The following is an 18365-nucleotide window of genomic DNA, read 5'->3' as shown; positions in this document are numbered from 1 at the left end:
CCCTCCATTAAGGTTAGGTCTCTCTACCCTCCTCCTTTTCATCCCTCTATCCCTCCATTAAGGTTAGGTCTCTCTACCCTCCTCCTTTTCATCCCTCTATCCCTCCATTAAGGTTAGGTCTCTACCCTCCTTCTCCTTTTCATCCCTCTATCCCTCCATTAAGGTTAGGTCTCTCTACCCTCTTCTCCTTTTCATCCCTCTATCCCTCCATTAAGGTTAGGTCTCTACCCTCTTCTCCTTTTCATCCCTCTATCCCTCCATTAAGGTTAGGTCTCTACCCTCTTCTCCTTTTCATCCCTCTATCCCTCCATTAAGGTTAGGTCTCTACCCTCTTCTCCTTTTCATCCCTCTACCCCTCCATTAAGGTTAGGTCTCTACCCTCTTCTCCTTTTCATCCCTCTATCCCTCCATTAAGGTTAGGTCTCTACCCTCCTCTTCTCCTTTTCATCCCTCTATCCCTCCATTAAGGTTAGGTCTCTACCCTCCTCTTCTCCTTTTCATCCCTCTATCCCTCCATTAAGGTTAGGTCTCTACCCTCTTCTCCTTTTCATCCCTCTATCCCTCCATTAAGGTTAGGTCTCTCTACCCTCCTCCTTTTCATCCCTCTATCCCTCCATTAAGGTTAGGTCTCTCTACCCTCCTCCTTTTCATCCCTCTATCCCTCCATTAAGGTTAGGTCTCTACCCTCTTCTCCTTTTCATCCCTCTATCCCTCCATTAAGGTTAGGTCTCTACCGTCCTCTTCTCCTTTTCATCCCTCTATCCCTCCATTAAGGTTAGGTCTCTCTACCCTCCTCCTTTTCATCCCTCTATCCCTCCATTAAGGTTAGGTCTCTCTACCCTCCTCCTTTTCATCCCTCTATCCCTCCATTAAGGTTAGGACTCTCTACCCTCTTCTCCTTTTCATCCCTCTATCCCTCCATTAAGGTTAGGTCTCTACCCTCCTCTTCTCCTTTTCATCCCTCTATCCCTCCATTAAGGTTAGGTCTCTACCCTCCTCTTCTCCTTTTCATCCCTCTATCCCTCCATTAAGGTTAGGTCTCTCTACCCTCCTCCTTTTCATCCCTCTATCCCTCCATTAAGGTTAGGTCTCTCTACCCTCCTCCTTTTCATCCCTCTATCCCTCCATTAAGGTTAGGTCTCTACCCTCCTCCTTTTCATCCCTCTACCCCTCCATTAAGGTTAGGTCTCTCTACCCTCCTCCTTTTCATCCCTCTATCCCTCCATTAAGGTTAGGTGTCTCTACCCTCCTCTTCTCCTTTTCATCCCTCTATCCCTCCATTAAGGTTAGGTCTCTACCCTCCTCTTCTCCTTTTCATCCCTCTATCCCTCCATTAAGGTTAGGTGTCTCTACCCTCCTCTTCTCCTTTTCATCCCTCTATCCCTCCATTAAGGTTAGGTCTCTACCCTCTTCTCCTTTTCATCCCTCTATCCCTCCATTAAGGTTAGGTCTCTACCCTCTTCTCCTTTTCATCCCTCTACCCCTCCATTAAGGTTAGGTCTCTACCCTCTTCTGCTTTTCATCCCCCTATCCCTCCATTAAGGTTAGGTCTCTACCCTCTTCTCCTTTTCATCCCTCTATCCCTCCATTAAGGTTCGGTCTCTACCCTCTTCTCCTTTTCATCCCTCTATCCCTCCATTAAGGTTAGGTCTCTACCCTCTTCTCCTTTTCATCCCTCTATCCCTCCATTAAGGTTAGGTCTCTACCCTCTTCTCCTTTTCATCCCTCTATCCCTCCATTAAGGTTAGGTCTCTACCCTCTTCTCCTTTTCATCCCTCTACCCCTCCATTAAGGTTAGGTCTCTACCCTCTTCTCCTTTTCATCCCTCTATCCCTCCATTAAGGTTAGGTCTCTCTACCCTCCTCCTTTTCATCCCTCTATCCCTCCATTAAGGTTAGGTCTGTACCCTCTTCTCCTTTTCATCCCTCTATCCCTCCATTAAGGTTAGGTCTCTACCGTCCTCTTCTCCTTTTCATCCCTCTATCCCTCCATTAAGGTTAGGTCTCTCTACCCTCCTCCTTTTCATCCCTCTATCCCTCCATTAAGGTTAGGTCTCTCTACCCTCCTCCTTTTCATCCCTCTATCCCTCCATTAAGGTTAGGACTCTCTACCCTCTTCTCCTTTTCATCCCTCTATCCCTCCATTAAGGTTAGGTCTCTACCCTCCTCTTCTCCTTTTCATCCCTCTATCCCTCCATTAAGATTAGGTCTCTACCCTCCTCTTCTCCTTTTCATCCCTCTATCCCTCCATTAAGGTTAGGTCTCTCTACCCTCCTCCTTTTCATCCCTCTATCCCTCCATTAAGGTTAGGTCTCTCTACCCTCCTCCTTTTCATCCCTCTATCCCTCCATTAAGGTTAGGTCTCTACCCTCCTCCTTTTCATCCCTCTACCCCTCCATTAAGGTTAGGTCTCTCTACCCTCCTCCTTTTCATCCCTCTATCCCTCCATTAAGGTTAGGTCTCTACCGTCCACTTCTCCTTTTCATCCCTCTATCCCTCCATTAAGGTTAGGTCTCTACCCTCCTCTTCTCCTTTTCATCCCTCTATCCCTCCATTAAGGTTAGGTCTCTACCGTCCTCTTCTCCTTTTCATCCCTCTATCCCTCCATTAAGGTTAGGTCTCTCTACCCTCCTCCTTTTCATCCCTCTATCCCTCCATTAAGGTGAGTCCTCTCTACCCTCCTCATTTTCATCCCTCTATCCCTCCATTAATGTTAGGTCTCTCTACCCTCCTCTTCTCCTTTTCATCCCTCTACCCCTCCATTAAGGTTAGGTCTCTACCCTCTTCTCCTTTTCATCCCTCTATCCCTCCATTAAGGTTAGGTCTCTACCCTCTTCTCCTTTTCATCCCTCTACCCCTCCATTAAGGTTAGGTCTCTACCCTCCTCTTCTCCTTTTCATCCCTCTACCCCTCCATTAAGGTTAGGTCTCTACCCTCTTCTCCTTTTCATCCCTCTATTCCTCCATTAAGGTTAGGTCTCTACCCTCTTCTCCTTTTCATCCCTCTATCCCTCCATGAAGGTTAGGTCTCTCTACCCTCCTCCTTTTCATCCCTCTATCCCTCCATTAAGGTTAGGTCTCTACCCTCCTCTTCTCCTTTTCATCCCTCTATCCCTCCATTAAGGTTAGGTCTCTACCCTCTTCTCCTTTTCATCCCTCTATCCCTCCATTAAGGTTAGGTCTCTACCCTCTTCTCCTTTTCATCCCTCTATCCCTCCATTAAGGTTAGGTCTCTCTACCCTCCTCCTTTTCATCCCTCTATCCCTCCATTAAGGTTAGGTCTCTACCGTCCTCTTCTCCTTTTCATCCCTCTATCCCTCCATTAAGGTTAGGTCTCTCTACCGTCCTCTTCTCCTTTTCATCCCTCTATCCCTCCATTAAGGTTAGGTCTCTCTACCGTCCTCTTCTCCTTTTCATCCCTCTATCCCTCCATTAAGGTTAGGTCTCTCTACCGTCCTCTTCTCCTTTTCATCCCTCTATCCCTCCATTAAGGTTAGGTCTCTCTACCCTCTTCTCCTTTTCATCCCTATATCCCTCCATTAAGGTTAGGTCTCTCTACCCTCCTCCTTTTCATCCCTCTATCCCTCCATTAAGGTTAGGTCTCTACCCTCCTCTTCTCCTTTTCATCCCTATATCCCTCCATTAAGGTTAGGTCTCTACCCTCCTCTTCTCCTTTTCATCCCTCTATCCCTCCATTAAGGTTAGGTCTCTACCCTCCTCTTCTCCTTTTCATCCCTCTACCCCTCCATTAAGGTTAGGTCTCTCTACCCTCCTCCTTTTCATCCCTCTATCCCTCCATTAAGGTTAGGTCTCTACCCTCCTCCTTTTCATCCCTCTATCCCTCCATTAAGGTTAGGTCTCTACCCTCTTCTCCTTTTCATCCCTCTATCCCTCCATTAAGGTTAGGTCTCTCTACCGTCCTCTTCTCCTTTTCATCCCTCTATCCCTCCATTAAGGTTAGGTCTCTCTACCGTCCTCTTCTCCTTTTCATCCCTCTATCCCTCCATTAAGGTTAGGTCTCTCTACCCTCTTCTCCTTTTCATCCCTATATCCCTCCATTAAGGTTAGGTCTCTACCCTCCTCTTCTCCTTTTCATCCCTCTATCCCTCCATTAAGGTTAGGTCTCTACCCTCCTCTTCTCCTTTTCATCCCTCTACCCCTCCATTAAGGTTAGGTCTCTCTACCCTCTTCTCCTTTTCATCCCTATATCCCTCCATTAAGGTTAGGTCTCTACCCTCCTCTTTTCCTTTTCATCCCTCTATCCCTCCATTAAGGTTAGGTCTCTACCCTCCTCTCCTTTTCATCCCTCTATCCCTCCATTAAGGTTAGGTCTCTACCCTCTTCTCCTTTTCATCCCTCTATCCCTCCATTAAGGTTAGGTCTCTACCCTCTTCTCCTTTTCATCCCTCTATCCCTCCATTAAGGTTAGGTCTCTACCCTCTTCTCCTTTTCATCCCTCTATCCCTCCATTAAGGTTAGGTCTCTACCCTCTTCTCCTTTTCATCCCCCTATCCCTCCATTAAGGTTAGGTCTCTCTACCCTCCTCATTTTCATCCCTCTATCCCTCCATTAAGGTTAGGTCTCTACCCTCTTCTCCTTTTCATCCCTCTATCCCTCCATTAAGGTTAGGTCTCTACCCTCCTCTTCTCCTTTTCATCCCTCTATCCCTCCATTAAGGTTAGGTCTCTACCCTCTTCTCCTTTCCATCCCTCTATCCCTCCATTAAGGTTAGGTCTCTACCCTCTTCTCCTTTTCATCCCTCTATCCCTCCATTAAGGTTAGGTCTCTCTACCCTCCTCCTTTTCATCCCTCTATCCCTCCATTAAGGTTAGGACTCTACCCTCTTCTCCTTTTCATCCCTCTATCCCTCCATTAAGGTTAGGTCTCTCTACCCTCCTCTTCTCCTTTTCATCCCTCTATCCCTCCATTAAGGTTAGGTCTCTACCCTCTTCTCCTTTTCATCCCTCTATCCCTCCATTAAGGTTAGGTCTCTCTACCCTCCTCTTCTCCTTTTCATCCCTCTATCCCTCCATTAAGGTTAGGTCTCTCTACCCTCTTCTCCTTTTCATCCCTCTATCCCTCCATTAAGGTTAGGTCTCTACCCTCCTCTTCTCCTTTTCATCCCTCTATCCCTCCATTAAGGTTAGGTCTCTACCCTCCTCTTCTCCTTTTCATCCCTATATCCCTCCATTAAGGTTAGGTCTCTACCCTCCTCTTCTCCTTTTCATCCCTCTATCCCTCCATTAAGGTTAGGTCTCTACCCTCCTCTTCTCCTTTTCATCCCTCTATCCCTCCATTAAGGTTAGGTCTCTCTACCCTCCTCTTCTCCTTTTCATCCCTCTATCCCTCCATTAAGGTTAGGTCTCTACCCTCCTCTTCTCCTTTTCATCCCTATATCCCTCCATTAAGGTTAGGTCTCTCTACCCTCCTCTTCTCCTTTTCATCCCTCTACCCCTCCATTAAGGTTAGGTCTCTCTACCCTCCTCTTCTCCTTTTCATCCCTCTACCCCTCCATTAAGGTTAGGTCTCTCTACCCTCCTCTTCTCCTTTTCATCCCTCTACCCCTCCATTAAGGTTAGGTCTCTCTACACTTTTTTCTCCCTTCACAAAGAATGCACTCAATCTCTCCCCCTCATGGATGGAGTTGTGGGTAATGTAGTTGTTGCATCTGGTTCCCAGAACGGCTTTGCTGTGGTTCGACCCCCTGGACACCATGCAGAAGAGAGCACTCCCATGGGCTTCTGCTACTTTAACTCAGTAGCCATCGCAGCCCGGCTGCTCCAACAGAGACTCAACGTCTGCAAGATCCTCATAGTAGACTGGGTGAGTTTGTGCTGGTCCTTCACCTGACCTTTTAAAGAGAAAGTAGGTTTTGTAAATGACTGTAGAATTACCATTGGATGTAAGAAGAAGAAAAAATTGGACAATGGTCATCTGATTAGCCATGTGTGCTGTCCATCAGGATGTTCACCATGGCAACGGGACCCAGCAGGCATTTTACGACGACCCCAACGTGCTGTACCTGTCTCTCCATCGATACGACGATGGAAACTTCTTCCCTGGCAGCGGAGCACCCGACGAGGTAATGGTGACACATCTCATGGGAACGTGTGTGTGTGTTTGTGTGTTCTCATGGCTATTCCTCCCATCCTTTCTCTGTCAGGTGGGCAGTGGTCCAGGAGTAGGTTTTAACGTTAACATGGCCTTCACTGGGGGGCTGGAGCCACCTATGGGAGATGCAGAGTACCTGGCAGCCTTCAGGTATAACACAACACTTACCCCACCAGACATGCCACCAGGGATCTTTTCACAGTCCCCAAATTCAGAGCAAATTCAGGAAAGCGTACAGTATTATATCGAGCCATTATTGCATGGAACTCCCTTCCATCTCATATTGTTCAAATAAACAGGAAACCTGGTTTCAAAAAACAGCAACACCTCATGGCACCATCCTCTCCCCTATTTGACCTAGATAGTTTGTGTGTACAGTATGTATTGATGTGTAGGCTGTGTACAGTATGTATTGATGTGTAGGCGGCGTGTGTACAGTATGTATTGATGTGTAGGGGGCGTGTGTACAGTATGTATTGATGTGTAGGCGGCGTGTGTACAGTATGTATTGATGTGTAGGGGGCGTGTGTACAGTATGTATTGATGTGTAGGGGGCGTGTGTACAGTATGTATTGATGTGTAGGCTGTGTACAGTATGTATTGATGTGTAGGGGGCGTGTGTACAGTATGTATTGATGTGTAGGGGGCGTGTGTACAGTATGTATTGATGTGTAGGCGGCGTGTGTACAGTATGTATTGATGTGTAGGCTGTGTGTACAGTATGTATTGATGTGTAGGCTGTGTACAGTATGTATTGATGTGTAGGGGGCGTGTGTACAGTATGTATTGATGTGTAGGCTGTGTACAGTATGTATTGATGTGTAGGCGGCGTGTGTACAGTATGTATTGATGTGTAGGGGGCGTGTGTACAGTATGTATTGATGTGTAGGGCGTGTGTGTACAGTATGTATTGATGTGTAGGGGTGTGTACGTGTGTACAGTATGTATTGATGTGTAGGGGCGTGTGTACAGTATGTATTGATGTGTAGGGGCGTGTGTACAGTATGTATTGATGTGTAGGCGGCGTGTGTACAGTATGTATTGATGTGTAGGCGGCGTGTGTACAGTATGTATTGATGTGTAGGGGCGTGTGTACAGTATGTATTGATGTGTAGGGGCGTGTGTACAGTATGTATTGATGTGTAGGTATTGATGCGTGTGTACAGTATGTATTGATGTGTAGGGGCGTGTGTACAGTATGTATTGATGTGTAGGGTATTGATGTGTGTACAGTATGTATTGATGTGTAGGCGGCGTGTGTACAGTATGTATTGATGTGTAGGGGGCGTGTGTACAGTATGTATTGATGTGTAGGGGCGTGTGTACAGTATGTATTGATGTGTAGGGCGTGTGTACAGTATGTATTGATGTGGAGGCGTGTGTACAGTATCTATTGATGTGGAGGGGCGTGTGTACAGTATGTATTGATGTGTAGGGGGCGTGTGTACAGTATGTATTGATGTGTAGGGGCGTGTGTACAGTATGTATTGATGTGTAGGCGGCGTGTGTACAGTATGTATTGATGTGTAGGGGCGTGTGTACAGTATGTATTGATGATGTGGGGGCGTGTGTACAGTATGTATTGATGTGTAGGGGCGTGTGTACAGTATGTATTGATGTGTAGGGGGTGTAGGGCGTGTGTACAGTATGTATTGATGTGTAGGGGGCGTGTGTACAGTATGTATTGATGTGTAGGGGGCGTGTGTACAGTATGTATTGATGTGTAGGGGGCGTGTGTACAGTATGTATTGATGTGTAGGGGGCGTGTGTACAGTATGTATTGATGTGTAGGGGGCGTGTGTACAGTATGTATTGATGTCGTTCTGTCCTTGATCTGTTCTTGTCTATTAATGGTGTGTATTATGTCATGTTTCATGTTCTGTGTGGACCTCAGGAAGAGTAGCTGCTGCTTCCGCAACAGCTAATGATTCTAATAAAATACCAAATATCAAAAAACACACATGCACTGAAGTTGTGAAACTGACCAACCCCCCCCCTCTTTCCCTCGCCCTAGGTCTGTGGTGATGCCCATAGCTAATGAATTTGCCCCTGACGTGGTGCTGGTGTCCTCAGGCTTCGACGCTGTCGAGGGTCACCCTCCTCCCCTAGGCGGTTACACCCTCACCTCCAAATGTACGTTTATGTGTAAAGTAGCACTGGTGCAATGATGTCTGGATCTGTTCTTTTGTTAGCTGACGCCTGAGGTCCAGACACACAACATGACAGACAGAAGATGTGGACACCACTCATTTAATGGGGTGTCCACATACTAGTGTCATGCACTGTGTTCTTTGCTGCTGTGGTATACAGTGCATTCTGGAAGTATTCAGACCCCTTGACTTGTTCCACATTTTGTTGCGTTACAGCCTTAATCTAAAATGGATTCAATAAAAATGTTTGTTATCAATCTACACACACTACCACATAATGACATCCCAATACCACATAATGACATCCCAATACCACATAATGACATCCCAATACCACATAATGACATCCCAATACCACATAATGACATCCCAATACCACATAATGACATCCCAATACCACATAATGACATCCCAATACCACATAATGACATCCCAATACCACATAATGACATCCCAATACCACATAATGACATCCCAATACCACATAATGACATCACAATACCACATAATGACATCCCAATACCACATAATGACATCCCAATACCACATAATGACATCCCAATACCACATAATGACATCCCAATACCACATAATGACATCCCAATACCACATAATGACATCCCAATACCACATAATGACATCCCAATACCACATAATGACATCCCAATACCACATAATGACATCACAATACCACATAATGACATCCCAATACCACATAATGACATCCCAATACCACATAATGACATCCCAATACCACATAATGACATCCCAATACCACATAATGACATCCCAATACCACATAATGACATCCCAATACCACATAATGACATCCCAATACCACATAATGACATCCCAATACCACATAATGACATCCCAATACCACATAATGACATCCCAATACCACATAATGACATCCCAATACCACATAATGACATCCCAATACCACATAATGACATAAACATTTTGCAAATGTATCCAAAAAAAGGAGCAAATACCTTATTTACATAAGTATTCAGAGCCTTTGCTATGAGACAAAACATTTTGCTCAGGTGCATCCTGTTTCCATTGATCACCATTGATTGGACTTGATTTGTAAAGGCACACACCTGTCTATATAAGGTCCCACAGTTGACAGTGCATGTCAGAGCAAAAATCAAGCCCCCAAGAATCTTCCTAGAGCTGGCTGCCCGGCCAAACTGGGCAATCGGGGGAGAAGGGCCTTGGTCAGGGAGGTGACCAAGAACCCGATGGTCACACTGACAGAGCTCCAGAGTTCGTCTGTGGAGATGGGAGAACCTTCCAGAAGGACAACCATCTCTGCAGCACTCCATCAATCAGGCCTTTATGGTAGAGTGGCCAGACAGAAGTCACTCCACAATAAAAGGCACATGACAGCCCGCTTGGAGTTTGCCAAACGGCACCTAAAGACTCTGACCATAAGAAACAAGATTCTCTGGTCTGATTTAAACCAAGATTGAACTGTTTAGCCTGAATTCCAAGCGTCATGTCTGGAGGAAACCTGGCACCATCCCTACGGTGAAGCATGGTGGTGGCAGCATCATGCTGTGGGGATGATTTTCAGCGGCAGGGACTACGAGGCTAGTCAGGATCTAGGGAAAGATGAACGGAGCAAAGTACAGAGAGATCCTTGATGAAAACCTGCTCCAGAGCACTCAGGACCTCAGACTGGGCCAAAGGTACAGCTTCCAACAGGACAACGACCTTAAGCTCACAGCCAAGACAACATAGGAGTAGCTTTGGGACTGAATGTCCTTGAGTGGCCCAGCCAGAGCCTGGAATTGAACCAGATCGAACATCTCTGGAGAGACCTGAAAATAGCTGTGCAGCGACGCTCCCCATCCAACCTTAGAGCTTGAGAGAATCTGCAGAGAAAAATGGGAGAAACTCCTCAAATACAGGTGTGCCAGGCTTGTAGTGTCATACCCAAGATGACTCGATGCTGTAATCACCAACGGTGCTTCAACAAAGTACTGAGTAAAGGGTCTGAATACTTATGTAAATGTGATATATTCCGTTTTTTTTTTATACATTTGCAAAATTTCCCAAAACCTGTTTTTGCTTTGTCATTGTGAGGTATTATGTGTAGATTGATGAGGAAAAACATTTATTTCATCAATTTTAGAATAAGGCTGTAACGTAACAAAATGTGGAAAAAGTCAAGGGGTCTGAGTACTTTCCGAATGCACTGTATTGATGATCCCTCTCTCTGCCCCTCCCTTCACACACACACACACACCCTCCCCTGCAGGTTTTGGGTACCTGACGCGTCAGCTGATGACCCTGGCTGAGGGTCGCGTGGTGCTGGCATTGGAGGGAGGTCACGACCTCATGGCCATCTGTGACGCTTCCGAGGCCTGCGTCTCCGCTCTGCTGGGCAACCAGGTGAGGGAGGGAGAAAGGAAGAGGGGGGGGGAATCAGGAAGGCTAATGATAAGACTAGATCATTTATAGTGGTCTGGTGAAGAAGTGAAAAGGAGAGGGAATGGATGAATGGTGAAGATGGAATGATGTGTGTCCAGTTATCAGATACACGGTGCTTTGTGTTGTCCACAGCTGGTTCCTCTCCCTCAGACGCTTCTGGAGCAGAGACCCAACCAGAATGCTGTGTGCTCCATAGAGAAGGTTATAGAAACACACAGTGAGTACCAAGCACAGTTTCCTATCTGAGATTGAAGAGGCAGGAAGTTCTCCCTCAACTTATTCCAGTCTTAAAGGTTGAGTAAGTTAGATTTTTTTGTCCACACATTTACCCATATTTCTATTAGATGTACTGTAAATAGTTTGTTTAGTGAATGCCATAATTTAATTATTTTAGATACTGCTCCTTTTTTTTTAATAGCTGAAATCAAATTGTAGCTATCGCGCTAGCTGTTCAGGCCAAACCTAGCATTGAATCATGGGAATTTGCACTATGCAGAAATTCTCTTTCTTCCAAGGCACGTGTTGCTAGGCAACCCCCGGACTTGCCCGGGCAGGCCTGCCCCTTCCTGGGCCTGGGCTATAGCCAGTGTGAGACATGTTTGTGCTCTGAAACTAAATAAATACTACACTCTGACCCACAAAACAGGATAGTGCTAGACAAATCAAGGAATGTGAACTTCAAAGCGTGATGTAGTTTTATTGGGATTTGCAGTAGTTGTTGGTAAGTAATGAATCTGCTAGCTTCTGAAGTTAACTTACTGATCCTTTAACATTGTTCACTCTCTCTCCTCCCTTCCCACTCTCCCCTCTCTCTCTCTCGCTCCCTCTCCCCTCTCTCTCTCTCGCTCCCTCTCCCCTCTCTCTCTCTCGCTCCCTCTCCTCTCTCTCTCGCTCCCTCTCCCCTCTCTCTCTCTCCCTCTCCCTCTCCCCTCTCTCTCTCTCCCTCCCCTCTCTCTCTCGCTCCCTCTCCTCTCTCTCTCTCGCTCCCTCTCCCTCTCTCTCTCTCTCTCTCGCTCCCTCTCCCCTCTCTCTCTCGCTCCCTCTCTCTCGCTCCCTCTCCCCTCTCTCTCTCGCTCCCTCTCCCCTCTCTCTCTCGCTCCCTCTCCCCTCTCTCTCTCGCTCCCTCTCCTCTCTCTCTCTCTCTCGCTCCCTCTCCTCTCTCTCTCTCTCTCGCTCCCTCTCCTCTCTCTCTCTCGCTCCCTCTCTCTCTCTCTCTCTCTCGCTCCCTCGCTCCCTCTCTCTCTCTCTCTCTCGCTCCCTCTCCCCTCTCTCTCTCGCTCCCTCTCCTCTCTCTCGCTCCTCTCTCTCTCTCTCTCTCTCGCTCCCTCTCCATCCCTCTCTCTCTCGCTCCCCCTCCCCCTCTCTCCCTCCATCCCTCCCTCTCTCTCGCTCCATCCCTCCCTCCCTCCCCTCCCTCCTCTCCTCCATCCCTCCCCTCGCTCCATCCCTCCCCCTCGCTCCATCCATCCCTCCCCCTCGCTCCATCCATCCCTCCCTCCCCCTCGCTCCATCCATCCCTCCCTCTCTCTCGCTCCATCCCTCCCTCCCCTCTCTCCCTCCCCTCGCTCCATCCCTCCCCCTCCTCCATCCCCCCCTCGCTCCCCATCCCTCCCTCCCCATCCATCTCCCCCCCTCCCCTCCCTCCCCTCGCTCCATCCCTCCCCCTCGCTCCATCCATCCCCTCCCCCTCGCTCCATCCATCCCTCCCCCTCGCTCCATCCATCCCTCCCCCTCGCTCCATCCATCCCTCCCTCTCTCTCGCTCCATCCCTCGCTCCCACCCTCCCTCGTTCCCTCCCTCCCTCTTTCTCCAGGTAAGTACTGGCGCTCCATGCAGCGTGGCTCCCCCAGGCTGGGCCTGTCTGTGCTGGAGGCTCAGAGAGGAGACTCGGAGGAGGCTGAGACTGTCAGCGCCATGGCCTCTCTCTCTGTGGCCAACAAACAGAGGTAGGTCACCATAGCTACTATCAGTTCTATTGAGATGCACCCGTTTTGCTAACGCACCTTTCTCTCCTCTTGTTCCCCTTAGCAGGTCGGAGGAGGAACCCATGGAGGAGGAAGCACCATTATAGCGGGGGAAGCATAAGGGCGTCGCCCCGTGACTGTCGGCCTCTGCAGCTCGGAAGACTACCTTCTGGAGAGTCTCGACTGTCCCTTTCATTTAGTCCCTCCGCGCCGTGCCTATCACCTTGATTGGTAGCTCCTCTGCCAATGAGAGAGAGGGATGGGCTTCAGAGTAGGGAGTCAATGGGGATACGATATGAAGGATGGAAGTGACAAAGCGCTGCAGCCAGACAGCTCAGCGTGGTCAGCTCACCGTGACTCTAAAGAGACGTTTGTTTCTGCCAGTCAGACTGAGGCAGCCCCAGAAGACACCCCAGCACCGAGGCAGTGGGTTCTCAGAGTGGAGGCGGATAATGGAAGTCTACTCCTGAAGGGAAAGATCTGGTGCTTTACAGAGCTCCCCCGTGGCCAAATATGGAGACAGAGGACAGGACAAGTCCGGCTGTTACACACAGCGTGGACATTTATTTTCTCTCCTGCTTTTGTCCCCCTAAATGGAGGACATGCTACTGATGGAGATGGTGGTTACTGATGAGAGATGGCGGACAACAAAGCCCCTAGGAGAATTGTCGGGCTGTCATTGGCTGAGGACAGTAGACTTGACTGTGGTTGGCCGTTGAGCAAGCGGCCTTTGCCGTTATTGGATGATGAGTCTATTGGATCTTTGCCTTACTGATGCAGCTGGTAGTTCTGTGATGGTCCACCAATGAGAGAGTGCCTTTGTGAAGCTCTGATGGATTTCAGGATTGTGTCAGAAATGAAGATTGCCTTAAATGATGATCCTGACCAGGGGAGAGAGAGAAATACATTTTCCTGTTTGACAGAGGACGGGATGGTGGGAAAAAAATGATCTTTCAGCATGTTTACCAGGATTGTGATGTAGACAGCATTTGTCTCTCACAGCCTCTTTTAGAGGTCATTATACCATTTGGATTGATATATTTTTCTGTAAAAATGCTTCAAAAAGGTAGTTGCAAGCAAACATTTGAAACGTTCAACTTCCAGTTGGTTCGTAAAGCACTGTTGAAGGTTAGCATTTAGCCTTATGTAGCTTCCCTTTATCACATAACCAATCGCTAACGGAGAAAAAGCATGTCTGACCAGAAAGACCTGTCGGTTGCAAGGTTAGAAAGTTATCCAAAAACTAGTCGAGCAAAAAAAAAGCCAAAGCATGAGTTTGCATCCAGCTCTTTCGTACCACTAGTAACAGCAGGCATACACAGTATTACTACTGGCTTTTCATACCAAGCACACTGTCCGAGAGCTAACGGATCAAACATGTATGTCTCAACCTTTTGTTAAATAACTATTGAATTCCAATGTATTGTTTGGCAACTACCTTAGTTAATAGTTACTATAAACATCTTGTCATGTATATTGAATTGAACATATTGTGAAGCCAAGTGTTAATTTGCCATCTTTGAAACTATCATTTCCACATCAAGCTAGTCAATTGACTAAACCATCATCAACTTTTTCTTAATCAACGATCTCAAGTGGGTGACAATTCTATTTTTGGCATGTATGAAAATCTCTAGTTTTGTAACATACTTTTTATATTTGCGTATTTGTCCTTTTGCGTTGTTACTCTGTACAGTTGATGTGCCACTTGCTCTTAGTGTCCTCATCATGCATTGGGATGGAGATCAGCCTTTCTACTTTTTACCATGATTCCAGCAATTGTCTATTTACTTACAGAATGATCCAGTTTACAGAGAGGTTCTACATGGAAAACCTAGAAATATATTATATCCGTAGCCTACATGAGAGCTATGACGTTGTGAAAGAGAATAGCTATGGCAAAGATGGTCTCACTCCAGTAAATAACTCTAAAAACCTTATGTGGGGGGTTGAGGTTGACTGCACTGTTTTAAACTGGCCCTGGTTGGAGCAGCCCTGCACTCAGCAGCACTGTATGTGGTCTCTGTTCCACACATCACTCTGAACACAAAAAGGGGAACACACTGATTTGTTTTTGTACTGTATTGTTCCTGGCTGCACTGTAGCTAGACTAGACTAGCATGGGGCATTTTAAAGACACTTCGCTTTCGCTTTGGACTTCATTGGGACCAACCAAAATGACATACCGAGGTTACTTTTGACACCATAACACACTGTTGTTGATTTGATAGCATGGTTACTGCTGTCCTGCCATGGTTACTGCTGTGTTGCCATGGTTACTGTACATTAGCATACCTCGACTTCAGAAAATGTTATGATATCACTTCTTCCTGTCGTAGCTACATTAGTCGAGTTGTCAAGAAACCGGAGTCGTGATATTAGTGGGTTGGCATGGTCTCATTGTAGTTCAAACTATTCTCATCCCTAGTAAATAACTCCTTTTAGTTTTCAATCATTTTCCTACACTAATTTTGGTAGTATCATGTTTCCTTTTCATGATTTAGTAAACATTCTATGTTTTGCTTTGTGTTTGCTCTCAGATTCACCATTCCTATGAATTGTTTCAGAGCCCCAGGGTTTGGTATGTTCCTTTAAAAAACATTTCTTTAACCTTTTTTTCTTTTTCTTTCATGGCCTCTAATTCTCTGCATGGTTTGTCTGTCCGCATGCCTGTCTGGCTGTACGTCTGTGTAACACTGGATTTGCACAGTAGAAGAAAACTGGAGGACTAAATCCTATCCCAGAAAACGCAGCGTGAATGTCTCTTCTTCTTTGGTGTACTAAGGATACAAAGGACTTGTCAAAATGAATTCCACATTAGATTTTTTTAAATAATTAAATGCTCAGTTTTTGTAGGGAAATTACCCAGCACTTAAACAAGATAATGGACAATAGACTTGACTGTGTTTAGAGTAAGAGGAATAATGGATTAGCTAGGCTAATCTCCGAGTGTATTTATGCTGGCTTCACATGCTCATGGGAAATGGGGAAGTGGAACAATTAGGTCCGACATGATTGTGTTTAAGTGCTTTTGAAGTTGGAGAAATTCTTCAACCAATAGGATTTTAGCTAGCTTATCAAGGTTGCTAATAATAAAGTTAGCTAGCTTATCAAGGTTGCTAATAATAAAGTTAGCTATCTTATCAAGGTTGCTAATAATAAAGTTTAGCCATCTTCTCAAGGTTGCTAATAATAAAGTTAGCTATCTTATCAAGGTTGCTAATAATAAAGTTAGCTAGCTTATCAAGGTTGCTAATAATAAAGTTAGCTAGCTTATCAAGGTTGCTAATAATAAAGTTAGCTAGCTTATCAAGGTTGCTAATAATAAAGTTAGCTAGATTGCTGAACATTGACAATATGGTGAGGTCGTAGTTGTCAAACTGATTTGTTATTTTTTGGTTGAAAAGGTCAGTGGTGAAACATAACTCGCCAACCTGGGCAACAACATTTTCAGAGTTTCCCACTTGAAATTCCGACTTGGAGGGTTGCTCAAGTGAAACTTCTCAGTTGGAAATAGGAACTTCCGATACCACATGAACGTGGCATTACATCCATCTAGACTGCTCGTCTCTCCCTAAGAGTGTTTCTAGGGTGTTGGGGACAGACACAAAAAGTAGACGATGGCTAAAACATCCTTTAAAACACTCCATATGTGGTTGATTGGGAAGGGAATTTTCTGCAGACTCTTATCCACTTAAGCCAGTTGTATTTAAAACCACTGTGGTTAAAAAGAGCTATTCTCGGTTTACATATGTAAATGTTAGTTATTTTTGTTTTCTTTCCATTCCATTGTTACAAATGATATCTTGTTGGGACCGATATGCTTTTGACATTTTGTCTCAGACATAAACTCTAAAATATATTTCTGAAAAATGAAGTTGTCTTGTGTGTTAATTGTGATGCTATATTTATGAATCCAAAAATGTATAGTTACCAGACCTATGTCAAGTCAATATGTTCTTGAGTATCAAAGGCCCTGTCCAGAAACCACAACCGTCCTAGGCACTGGTGTAGATCTGGGCCAGTATTCATAAAGCGTCTCAGTAGAGAGTCCTGATCTAAGATCAGTTTGGCCTTCTTGATAATGAATTAAGATTACTGAACAGAAGACCCTAGATCAGCACCCCTTTCCCCTGCTACTCGCTGGGTGAACCATGTACCTGCTACTGGCTGGGTGAACCATGTACCTGCTACTGGCTGGGTGAACCATGTACCTGCTACTGGCTGGGTGAACCATGTACCTGCTACTGGCTGGGTGAACCATGTACCTGCTACTGGCTGGGTGAACCATGTACCTGCTACTGGCTGGGTGAACCATGTACCTGCTACTGGCTGGGTGAACCATGTAGCAGTGGGTGACACATTGTTGTACTGTAACTTCCCCTGCTACTGGCTGGGTGAACCATGTACCTGCAGGGGGGTCGTAACAGCAGTGTGACACATTGTACTGTAACTTTCCCTGCTACTGGCTGGGTGAACCATGTACCTGCTACTGGCTGGGTGAACCATGTACCTGCTACTCGCTGGGTGAACCATGTACCTGCAGGGGGGTCGTAACAGCAGTGTGACACATTGTACTGTAACTTCCCCTGCTACTGGCTGGATGAACCATGTACCTGCTACTGGCTGGGTGAACCATGTACCTGCAGGGGGGTCGTAACAGCAGTGTGACACATTGTACTGTTACTTCCCCTGCTACTGGCTGGGTGAACCATGTACATGCAGGGGGGTCGTAACAGCAGTGTGACACATTGTACTGTTACTTCCCCTGCTACTGGCTGGGTGAACCATGTACCTGCTACTGGCTGGGTGAACCATGTACCTGCAGGGGGGTCGTAACAGCAGTGTGACACATTGTACTGTTACTTCCCCTGCTACTGGCTGGGTGAACCATGTACCTGCTACTGGCTGGGTGAACCATGTACCTGCTACTGGCTGGGTGAACCATGTACCTGCTACTGGCTGGGTGAACCATGTACCTGCTACTGGCTGGGTGAACCATGTACCTGCTACTGGCTGGGTGAACCATGTACCTGCTACTGGCTGGGTGAACCATGTACCTGCTACTGGCTGGGTGAACCATGTACCTGCTACTGGCTGGGAGAACCATGTACCTGCAGGGGGGTCGTAACAGCAGTGTGACACATTGTACTGTAACTTCCCCTGCTACTGGCTGGGTGAACCATGTACCTGCAGGGGGGTCGTAACAGCAGTGTGACACATTGTACTGTAACTTCCCCTGCTACTGGCTGGGTGAACCATGTACCTGCAGGGGGGTCGTAACAGCAGTGTGACACATTGTACTGTAACTTCCCCTGCTACTGGCTGGATGAACCATGTACCTGCTACTGGCTGGGTGAACCATGTACCTGCTACTCGCTGGGTGAACCATGTACCTGCAGGGGGGTCGTAACAGCAGTGTGACACATTGTACTGTTACTTCCCCTGCTACTGGCTGGGTGAACCATGTACATGCAGGGGGGTCGTAACAGCAGTGTGACACATTGTACTGTTACTTCCCCTGCTACTGGCTGGGTGAACCATGTACCTGCTACTGGCTGGGTGAACCATGTACCTGCAGGGGGGTCGTAACAGCAGTGTGACACATTGTACTGTTACTTCCCCTGCTACTGGCTGGGTGAACCATGTACCTGCTACTGGCTGGGTGAACCATGTACCTGCTACTGGCTGGGTGAACCA

At 46.7% G+C, this 18365-nt stretch overlaps 1 protein-coding gene across 5 annotated transcripts in view; it reads left to right on the top strand.

Annotated features, from left to right (window-relative positions):
- Positions 1 to 16542, top strand: part of LOC115121437 (histone deacetylase 4-like) — an 86449-nt gene extending 69907 nt beyond the window's left edge. For 3 of the 5 annotated variants that reach the window (XM_065018969.1, XM_065018967.1, XM_065018971.1), the window contains 7 exons: positions 5678 to 5821; positions 5961 to 6259; positions 8124 to 8242; positions 10529 to 10662; positions 10834 to 10918; positions 12515 to 12647; positions 12730 to 16542. In XM_065018969.1, coding sequence (XP_064875041.1) covers positions 5678 to 5821; positions 5961 to 6259; positions 8124 to 8242; positions 10529 to 10662; positions 10834 to 10918; positions 12515 to 12647; positions 12730 to 12772 — 957 coding nt within the window. In that variant the 3' untranslated portion in view covers positions 12773 to 16542. The remainder of the gene's footprint in view (positions 1 to 5677; positions 5822 to 5960; positions 6260 to 8123; positions 8243 to 10528; positions 10663 to 10833; positions 10919 to 12514; positions 12648 to 12729) is intronic. The other 2 variants (XM_065018970.1, XM_065018968.1) reach the window with 2 other exon arrangements.
- The last annotated feature ends 1823 nt before the right edge of the window (positions 16543 to 18365 follow it).

Source organism: Oncorhynchus nerka, linkage group LG5 (assembly GCF_034236695.1).
Source record: "Oncorhynchus nerka isolate Pitt River linkage group LG5, Oner_Uvic_2.0, whole genome shotgun sequence".
NCBI classification, from domain to species: Eukaryota; Metazoa; Chordata; class Actinopteri; order Salmoniformes; family Salmonidae; genus Oncorhynchus; species Oncorhynchus nerka.
Note: the sequence above shows the minus strand (reverse complement) of the source record. Positions and strands in the feature narration are given on the sequence as shown.